An 11,185-nucleotide genomic window follows, 5' to 3' on the forward strand; every position below is an offset into this window, starting at 1 on the left:
TTGGAGTCAGAAAGACCTGAGTTCACTTACTACATAACCTTGGACAAGTCACTTAGTCTCTGCCTGTTTTCTCACCTGTAAAAAGGGGTAGTAGCGCTGGTAGCACTTACCTTTCAGGGTTGTGGTGAGGATCAAATGAGATAATCTTTATAAAACACAGTGCTTAGCACATATTAAGCCCTATATAAATTCATATTCCCTTCTCTTGCCTAACAATAATAAAAAAAACAATAAGAGTATTTATATAGCACCTTGACATTCACAAAGTGCATGTTATTTCATATTTATCACCCGTATTTTACAGATGAGGAAACTGAGGCTGAGAGAGGTTGAGTTAATTACTTAGGGCCACACAGCTGGTGTCTGAGGCAGGATTTGAACCCAGATCTTTCCAAATCCACATCCAACATTCTATCCAATGTGCCACCTAGTGGTCTCTGAAAAGGAGACTCCAAGTATCTGGAGCACCAGTGAAGAGCCAGTTTCCTAGAGTAGAAAGTCAGAATAGGTAAATACCCCAAATCTGACATGAGTAGGTTAATTTACTGAGGAAGTGAATAAATGCATGTAGTATACCATTGTAACTACAGAGTGACTATAATAATGCCGTTATTGATGGACTGGGTGGCACAGTCAGGAAGACCTGAGTTAAGACCATGTTTACTTGTGTGACCCTGTGCAAATCACTTGACCTGTCTGCCTCAGTTTCCTTATCTGTAAAAGGAGGATAATAATAGTCTCTACTTCCCATGGCTGTTGTGAGGACAAAAGTGCTTTGCAAACCTTAAAGCCCTATATAAATGCTAGCTGTATCACTATTATCAATTCTATCTGCTTAGGGAACTCCCTAAATGGAAACTTGGTTCATCAGTGCAAGATTGCAATCTATTTATGACTTAGTAGATAAATCTTAGAGAGTTGCTTGAGGTGTGCAGAAGTTAAAGAACTTATCTGAGGTCATGTGACTAGTAAGGGTCAGAGTCAAGATCTGAAGCCAAGACTTCCCAATTCCAGGTCCAGGTCTAGTTGGTCAATAAGTCAGTCAACAAGCATTTATCAAATGCCAAATATTGTGTTAAGTGCTGAATGGTACTCATTCCCACATTTACATTAGCATTATACAGCACTTGTCACAGAAAGTAGTAGACATCTCTTAATTATCTGATCAGTACTGTGAATGGTTCCCAAGGGGATTATCCAAAAACTAGTTTTACGGTCTTTCTTTCCTACTTGAGGAAAGGGAAACTTCTGAAACACACCAGAAGGAGAACCAATGAGAATATGGCACTCCCAAGATACCCTGGAAAATCTATAATCTAGTCAATTTGCATGTGGATAAATGTAAATTGACCGTAATGTGTTTGTTTTCTATGGACATTGTGTTGTATTAACTACTTTACCGTAAACCTTTGGTTATGGTTGTTTAAAGTTGTCCGTCTTTGGCAAGCATATTGGGAGATGGCTTTCATTGCAGGTGGTAGAATCTTCAAGGTACCTGCATTTGGGTCTGGATTAGCTGAACCAATTCCACTTTCCTAGGCAAGAAAGTAGAAAATGAGTCTCAATTTTTTTTTTGATTCTAGAACTCATGGTAATTTCAGTAGAAAACATTTAATCAAAATGGCACCGTTTGTAGGTGTTCAGAAGAAATACTCTTTAATTTAATATTTTCAATTTAATGTAAGTACATTTTAAATCATAGAATTTTAAAGCCAGAGGGACCTTAATGATCATCTAATATAACTCCTTGTTATTCTAGGCTAGGAGGCAGGACAATACATCTGTGGTAGCAAGAAGGCAGAAGGTGCTGCCTTAATGAACATACTCATTTTTCTTCCACTCTGAGGTTGTTTGGAAGCAGCAGATAAATGGAAGAAGCCTTATAACCCGTGGACTGGGGCTCCCAGGCTGGCCTATCAAACAGTAATGGCATGGTTGCATATACAAAGGGGATGGTGGGGGGAGGTAAAAGAGAGATGGTGGGGAGGGAGAAGGGGGAGAACACCAGGTGAGACTTCTTGACAAAGCATGAAGCTCTAGGGGTTTGGTTTGTTGGATGTGGAGACCTAGGTACAAATCCCACCACAGACACTAGCCACGTGGCCCTGAACAAGTCACTTAATTTCTCTTGAGTCTAGGTTTCCTGAGGGGGTTGGACTCAATGACCTTTAAGGTTCCTTTCAGCCCTAAATCTAGTACTGTAACATACATTCTGGAATATTCCCAACTTGCACTCATATGCCTGGGATGGGTTTTCCAGAGAATGGCTTTTATCTCAGGTTTGAGATGTCTGCTCCTAACACTATAACCCATGAGCCCCCAGTGGTGTGCTTCCTGTTAATAGTCAACCAATAAACACAAATAGCTCTTAGGAGAGGCATTTACTAAAATAGTATAGAGGAACAGTAGCCATAGAGCATTTTCCCTGAAAAATCTGGGGAGTGTACTCTCCAACAAATATACATAACATCCATCAGAAGAGTGTGTAATGGTAGAGAGTCATACATATAGAAAACAAGGCAGCTTATAACACCTATGCTATAGAGTCTTGACATCCTTTCTCTCCTAGTAGAGTCTTCAGGAAACTCAATTCTCAATTGCCGGGGCTATTTTCCCCCTGATTCCTTTGCAGTCTCTCTTTTCTGCTGCCAAGTGTCATACTACTTAAAGTTTCTTCTAGCCTTGAGTGACTGATTCTCTCTGTATCCATGTGTCTTCCTCAATTGTGCCTAGAACTTTGTTGAATATATTCTCCAACTGGATTCAGTTTCTCCTAAGTAATTCATTCCATTGATAAGCACTATGGTAAACAAGGATGGAGAAGAGAGAAAATCTCCTTCTCTTTCCCCTCTTTCCACACCATCCCATCACCAAGAAGTGAAGATCTGGGTTCTTCCCCAGCTGCTGCCTCTTCGACTTCCCAGGCTTCCAAACTCACTGATAGTTTCCAGGGCTTGTATATTTAAAGCCCTTCAAAGGGACAGTATATTTTTCAATCAAATAAGGATAAATTTATTAAGGGTGTAGTAAATGCCAGGCACCGTGCTAAATACTGCAGTGCAAGTACAAACATTGAAACAGTCCCCACTTGAAAAGTGCTTCCATTCTAATGAGGGAGACAAGTGTGCATGTAAATACAGGTAGCACAAATATAAAGGGAATAAATACAAATATACATAAAATAGTTAAATATAAATTACTTTGGAAAGTAGGGCACTAGCATTTGGGGATCAAGAAAAGTTTCATACAGAAGATGGTGCTTGAACTATGCCTTAAAGGAATAAAGGGACTCAATCAGATGGATCTAAGAACAGGGTATGAATTCTAGGCATGTGATGCAGCCAGAGTCACGGATAAGGGAGATAAGGTGTCTGGTGTGATCATTGTTTACCATTCCTCCATAATGACTCATTTATAGGATTTGTTCACATTTTATAAATGAATCACCTGATGTGGCCAAATTTTTAGTTAATTAAACTCCTGTTATTGGTTAGGTCCTGGGCTTTCAAGGACCAACTTCTTTATAATCTTCTGAATATAAGATTGGACTAGATTATCTCTAATGTCACTCTATGAGTACAATCCTAGAAAAGAGTTTGCATGTCTATAGTCAGAGCCTAGCTAAGTATTAAAAAGGCTCATTGGGGCAGCTAGGTGGCACAATGGATAGAGACCCTGGAGTCAAGAGGACTGAGTTCAAATGTGGCCTCTGACATTTGACACTTACTAGCTGTGTGACCTTGGGCAAGTCACTTAACCCTGATTGCTTCACCAATAAACAAACAAATAGGTAGATAGATAGATAAATGAATGAATGAATGAATGAATAAGAAAAAGGCTCATGGCCAGAGGCAATGGTTACCAGGCAGTGAAGATTTTCACTATAGCAGAGTAGCAATCTGAGTTGGAGTATGCAAACCATTAAAATCATAGGACTTGGGAAATATCAAAGTAAGAAGGAGCTTATTTCTCATTTGGAGAAATTATACTTCAGTCAATGAAAACTATTTCTATCTAACTTACCACAAGCTGATATTTTCCTTTTGTGTCCACTGGCTTTCCAGCTTTCATGCATTCAATCAGCCAAGAGACGTCAAGGAGCTCGAACTGTGTGGTCTTTTCCATTTCACGTGTCTTGAGCCATGCCAGGACATCTGAACCAGAATTGTTTTCTGCCACAATGTGAGTCACTGAATTGCTGTGGGATAGATGACAAAGTTGTGAATGGTGATACTGTTGCTGCAGGGACTCCCTTCTTGTGTCCCTTAGTGGACAAAGATAATGCTTCTGAGTGTAGACTTTCCATTTCCTAGAGAAGAGCTGCAATCATTAGATGCTATCAGGAAATGTATGGGTCCCAGAGCCATATATAAGGATTATTTACTAATGAGGCCCTTTTATATAGTAGTAGAAGAGAAGAAAGGGTACCTGGGAGTACTAAAAAATCCCAACCTTTTTAGACCTTCTACAAACAGTGACTTCATTATTAGCACTTCTAGATATGAAATCCTTATCCAGTGACCAATGAATAGATATAGCACTAGAGGAATGATATCAGTCTTAACAGTTCTACTATAATGAAACCAGACATTTTGACTAAATGGTTCAGATGGCTTAGAGATTCTCATTAGAGAGGCAAAAAAAAATTAATTGGCAAAGTTTGGGGTTTTTTCTATGCATCCAAAAGCATTTTATGATACACTTAGTCAATCTCATCTTGGAAATAAACATCTACAAAAAAAAAGATGAATGGGAAAACGATTAGCTTATTAACATATGAATCGACCTCTTTTGCAGAGAATGAGGAGGTAAAAGTAGAGGAATTCTATTGAGAACTTGACAAGACCCTCTAAATCAATATATATTCCAATATTTGGTAATTTCAATGCTAATGTGCAGACATAAAGGAGTGTGTTGGAAAACATGGTTCAGGAGTAAGAAATGGGAGAGAGAGAAAAAGGCCTACAGACTATACATATAACATGAATCTTTGAGATGAGAATAGGAAGCCATGGGACATGGTCAGCACAAAGTAACACTATCAGAAATTAAACTGACTGTATTTTAACAAATAGGAAATTAATGCTTCAACGATTTTCTTTTTTAAAGCTATTTCTGTATTTTTCAGTTACAAGTAAAAATGTAACATTTATTTAAAAAAATTTTGAGTTCCAAACTCTCTCCCTCCTTCCCTTTGAGAGGGCAATTTGATATATATTATACATTGCAGTCATGCAAAACAAATCTGCATATTAGCCATTTTGTGAAATAAAATAGACAAAAAAACAAGAAAAAGAAAAATAAAGTTTTTAAAAATGTATGCTTCAATACACATTCAGACTCCATCAGTTCTTTCTCTGGAGGTGGGTAGCATTTTTTATCATAAGTCCTTCAGAATTATCTTAGATCTTTGTATTGATGAAAATTAGCTAAATCATTCACAGCTGATCATCATACAACATTGCTGTTACTATGTACAATGTTCTGCTCACTTCACTTCACATTGTTTCATATAAGTCTTCCCAGGTTTTTCTGAAACCATCCTACACATCATTTCTTATAGTACTCCAACACAATTGGTCAGCTATTCCCCAATTGATGAGCATCCTCTCAATTTCTAATTCTTTGCTACCAAAAAAAAAGCTGCTATAAATAATTTTGTACATATAGTTCCTTCCCTTCCCCCTCCTTTTTTTTATCTCTTTGGAATACAAGCCTAGTAGTGGCATTGCTGGATCAAAGGGTTTGCACAGTTTTATAACCCTTTGGGTATGTGGGAACCATTTTCAAATCAACTCTATATGTGTTGATTACAAGTTGATTATCAACTTGTTAGAAGAAAGATCAAAATCTATACTACAGTAGAAGACAGAGTATATAAATGAGAAGATGTGGTTGTAATTGAGAATACTCCAGACCAACTTATTTTTAAAAGCCTTTGACACCAAACAACAGGAAATATAAAATAAGAGATATCAACCCAGATTCTCACCATTCCTAGGGAAGTTTAAATTAAATCTAGCTCCATAGGAAAATTTTAAAAGTCTAGAAACCATATCAACCAACAAACATTTTATCACCTTGCTAATCACAGAGAATTGGCAGCCAAGGATACTATTGTCCATAGCATAACTTCATTTATATAATCTTCCAGAGGAAAATAATGGAATATTATCAGTAGTATTGCCTTGTTATTTTTTTTTTTTGCTTTTTTCGGCAGGGCAATTGGGGTTAAGTGACTTGCCCAAGGTCACACAGCTAGTACATGTGTCCAGTGTCTGAGGCCAGATTTGAACTCAGGTCCTCCTGACTCCAGGGCTGGTGCTCTACTCACTGCGCCACCTAGCTGCCCAATATCACCTTGTTAAAAAAATACATTAGTGGAAGGAAAGACAATTTTATGAAAGTTAGGCAAAAGACTAAGTCTTAATATCATAGCAAAAACATTTAAAGGAGAAAAAAATAGGAAAACAACAGACAAAAAATGGAAAAGTACTGTCAAAATTTCTCTAACACCCTCTTTTATTTATAAGTGACAGATAATGAAATTTTATAGAACTGAAAACTGAGACTCAAAGAAGTAACTTGCCCAAAGTTCCATAGCTAATAAGTGGCAGTCAGGATTTGAACTCAATCCCATACTTCTCCACTGCAGCACACCCTTAATCTTATCTCTGTCACTTAGGAATTATGTGACTATGGACAAGTCATTTGTCTCTCATTGAGTTATATTTTCCTCACCTATAAAATAAGAACTCTGGACTACATGATCTCTAACATCCCTCTCCATTCTTGGTCTTCAATCCACCAAATTAGCCATTTTGTTTTTAATCACCATAAGGCACATTCTCACCAATCCTGATTAGACTATGCTGACATTTCTGTGTAAGAAAATTCAGTTTGAGAACTCTGGCTTTTGTTTCCGGTAGTTGATATGCATTTATTTTCACTTTTCTATAAAAGACACATTAGATGTACTTGTTCTACTGTATAAGTCTGGGAACTTTGCCATAATCAAACGCACAGCCGCAGTTGACTTTGCCACTGTATGTCAGCTTCCTCCCTTGCGTGTGCAGCTGGGCTGGGTTCTCAGCACACACGCTCACACACACACACACAAACACACAGGGACGGAGGTGGGGGGGGGGGAGACACCCTCCCCCCAGGCAAAGATGCAGCACTTTTGGCAGCAGAAAAAGCTTGTTCTGAGTCAGCAAGTTATAGATTCACTCTAAACAAGGACTCCATTGCCAAAGAAGCTTTCTATCTGAGTCTTTATGCTTAATTTCTCAGGAAGTTTAGAGATAGTAGGAGAAATATTTTCATGTATCTATACATTTCTTTTCAAAAACAAAAAAACCCCAATAATTTGGAATAAAGGGCAGGTAGTTTGTTTTTAAATTTCAGATGTACCCATAAGGCATCATGAATAAAGTGCTAGAAATGGAGCTAGGAAAATCTGGGTTTGACTTCAACTTCCAACACTTATAGCTGTGTGATCCTGGGCAAATCACTTACTTGCTTAGCAAACTAAGGTTTTTCACCTTCAAAGTAGGCTAATAATAGCACCCACCTCAAAGTGTCATAAGGATCAAACAACAGTGTGTGTATGTATATGTGTGTGCGTGTGCACGTGTGTGCATCCGCGTGCATACATGTGCAAATATATAATGTTTGCAAGATATAAATCATCATACAAATGTCAACTATCATTATTTAATAACATTTAAAAATTATTTTCTATTGCAGATATTGCCAGACATGGTTGATATTTTGGTTGTTTTTTGGTTAAATTGCTTTTTTTCTCTTTGAAAAAAACAAACTTTGTTCCTAGGGATGGTTCCTGGTTCACTGAGGAGGAAAGAGAAAGGAATATATTTGGAAATACACATGATATAAAAATAAATTGCAAAAAGAAAAAGCCAAAACAATTTTTTATTTTTTTTCTCTTTCTCTCTGTCTCTGTCTTTCCATCTTTGTCTCTCTGTCTCTGTCTGTTTTTTCTGCATTGCTTTGTTTGTCTCCATCCCTCTGTCCCTCTCTCTTTCTGTGTATCTCTTTGTCTCTGTATGTCTCTCTCCTTCCATCTCATAGAAAGTCATTAGATTTTAGCCCTAGAAAGGATCTTAGAAATCACCTAGTCCAGCTGCCTCATTTTACTGAGGCATCTCTATTATAAAATCCCAGAGAAAAGCAAATGACTAACCCAAGCTGACACAGCTGTTCAATTCAGTGTTTCCAGACCAAACTCAAGAACTGCTCAATAATACAGTAAATCTTATGGAAATAAAATTGAAGTCAATTGTGCTATCATTGTCCTGTAACTATTTTAAGCAGGAGTAGATTCTATCCATAGTAACAGAAAGGACCCTTGATCTGTAGTAACACAAAATAAAACAAAAAAATAAATCCCACATACAATATAATAATAATTGATGATAGAAAAACAGGAATCAGGTGTTTTACACTAATTTTTAAAAGACCAAATTAGGGTTTTCTTGAAAGAGAGAAAAAGAAAATGTTCAAGTTGCCTCCTGACAAAATTAAAGACAGAGATAATAACATGGAATTCAATAAGAACAACAGATATCTATTTAAAAATACTTCAGTTGCACGTTATAATGAGTAAGGACCGAAAAGGGAAAGGAGGAAAGGCAAAGAAGGAGAGAAGATAAACAGAGGGGAAGAAAAGAAGAGAGACCATGAAAGGCAAAGTGATGAAGAGGAGGAAGAAAAAGACAAAAGGAGATTCAAAAGCCTCTCAAGTAAATGTTTTAATAGATGATACATCCTTCTCATCTTAAACTCTTCACTTTGGTGATGGACATTAGAGTAAATTATTATCAGTTATCATGAAAATATTTTTTGTCTTCTCAATAATTTAGGACAGTCCTATATTCACTGGGAAATTTCTTTTTTATTTTTCTTATCAAACCTTTTTTAAGTAACAGCTTTCCCAGAGAATTCCAAAGTGTATATATGTGTGAGTGCATTGGTGTGTGTGTGCGTGTGTGTGTGTGTGTGTGTGTGTGTGTGTGTGTAAAGTGATAGTCTGGGTTCTATACTTATAAACTAAGTTTGAAACACATTTTATCAATACCCTTGTCATTCAAAATCTGTCAGGTTGTTGTAACTTTGTTCATCCCACAAATCCCAAAGCTCATATTTGTGATCAGGATTTATTTCTGCATTTGGATCCTTTATCACCACCATCCCCCTGCCCCTCCTCCCATTAAATTGAGCTTTTTGATCTGGTTGCATATTAGTAGACGTAATATATACCAGAAAGCCCTTAAAATGGGATGCTTAATAACTAATTTGTAGGAATGCTTATCTACCTACTGAAAATGATTGCCAGTTATCCTACCTCCGCAGGCTCTGATTTTTAGCATATTTGGGAGTGTGATCCATTATCGATGAGGTCTGAGTAATGAGACATGAGTTCTCATTCTGTCTGCTACTTGCTGGGCCTTGACCAAGCCCCAACCCCTCTTCAAGGCTTTAGCTGTCTCCTCTATAAAGTATCCCTTTCAGCAATTGCATTCTATGGTCCCATGGATCCAAGGGGATCCATTTTCCTGAGGATTCCCCACAAGGACCATCCTGCAGAGAAACCTTCTCCTGACCACACTTAATGGCCTACACCCATAGAGGCAGTGTGTAAGCCGACTGGATGCACCTGTCAGCCCTCCCAGCTCCTGCCAATAAAGCTGCACTCACATATAGGAGCCCGGGTGAAAGAAAAACAGGAAGACCAGGCATCTGTGTTAAAGTAGTTGAAACCCTTTGGTTTGAGTTGGAGAAAATACAGAGAAATTGATGCATTTCTGTCAAGAATAAAATTAAGCATAAGAAAAATCCCACTACTTTCTCCACATACCAATCACTGTCTAGCTATTACCCCCTCTCCACCCTTCACCAGAGTGCAAAGCTAAAGAACTCTTAAGTTTTTACTGCCTTCCAGAGCAAACCTAATTTCTCTTCATTTGTTTATCACTCATCTTAGAAAAGTTAATGATTTACTTGAATGATGAGTAATTTAGAGCTTGAATTTTAGCCCAGGATATGTCCATGTGTGTCTGTGTAAGTAACCTGCAGATGCGATCAGGATGATGCTTGCTTGGTAAGTAGACCTTTAAATAAGTTGAGTTTCTTTTTTCTAAGCCAATCACAGTTTTTAAAAATGAAATAAGTACCATCCTACCTTAACTCGTTTTCAACCCTGAAGCCTTTCTTTCGAGCCAGATCCATCAGGAATGTTCTCCGGGTTGCCCCCATTTTCTTCTCCAAAATAAAAAGGACTAATTCATGAAATTTAATTTCATAAATTGTCGGGGAAATAAGAGCATTCATCCTTTTTAGTCTTTTCTTCCTACGGTCTGATTCTGTGGTCCTGATCCTATGCATGTTGGGGGCTGTGGCTTCTGGCTGTAAACCCCAACTAGAATCTCCAACTGTGAGCATAGAATGCTAAGTCTTTCTGGTTGCCAGGAACTTTGATGTCATCTCACTGCCTTCCTTCTGAAGACAGAAACAAAGCCCTCATAGGCTCTATTTTCAACTAGCATTTGTTGAAGGAAGGAAGGAAGGAAGGAAGGAAGGAAGAAAGGAAGGAAGGAAAGAAAGAAGAAAGGAAGGAAGGAAGGAATGCATTCCTACCGAAAAAGAAGTGGGGAATGTTTCACCTTCATTTCATAATACAGTCTTCCCTCTACCCTGTCTAGTCAGACATCCCTCATAACAAGGAATTTTTCTTTAAAAAAAAAAAGAGGAAAAGAATCAGTGTCAAAACTATTTGATTCATTGACCAAGTCTGACAGCATATGCAATACCCATACTCCCCTGCTTTTGCACAGAAAAGAGAATTAGGGAATTTCCAAGTTAACTCTCAAGTTCTTTTTTTGAGTATAATTATTACAACAGCATTTGAGAATTTCACCTTGCAATTCAATTCCAACAGTCTCATATTTATTAAGCATTGATTACGTAAAAGTTTCCAAGTATATAAAAACAAAAACCATACCAGTCCCTGCCCTCAAGTTGCTTACATTCCACTGAGGGATTGATAAATATGTTCAAGGTAATTTAGGGAGAAAATACTAACAACTGGCGAGATCAGGAAAGGTTTTAGAGTAGAGATGGCAGACAGATTGGAACTAGAAAAAATTAGGAATTCCATGAGGAA

General features: G+C 37.7%; 1 protein-coding gene across 1 annotated transcript in view; it reads right to left on the reverse strand.

Moving 5' to 3' along the window:
- Positions 1–10,407, reverse strand: part of DNTT (DNA nucleotidylexotransferase) — a 30,656-nt gene extending 20,249 nt beyond the window's left edge. Inside the window, exons 1-3 of the mRNA XM_036737263.1 lie at positions 10,205–10,407; positions 4,024–4,198; positions 1,401–1,535 (exon numbers count right to left, since the gene is read on the reverse strand). Coding sequence (XP_036593158.1) covers positions 1,401–1,535; positions 4,024–4,198; positions 10,205–10,407 — 513 coding nt within the window. The remainder of the gene's footprint in view (positions 1–1,400; positions 1,536–4,023; positions 4,199–10,204) is intronic.
- Between the last annotated feature and the right edge of the window lie 778 nt (positions 10,408–11,185).

The sequence above is a fragment of the Trichosurus vulpecula genome, chromosome 8 (assembly GCF_011100635.1).
Source record: "Trichosurus vulpecula isolate mTriVul1 chromosome 8, mTriVul1.pri, whole genome shotgun sequence".
Classification (NCBI taxonomy): Eukaryota; Metazoa; Chordata; class Mammalia; order Diprotodontia; family Phalangeridae; genus Trichosurus; species Trichosurus vulpecula.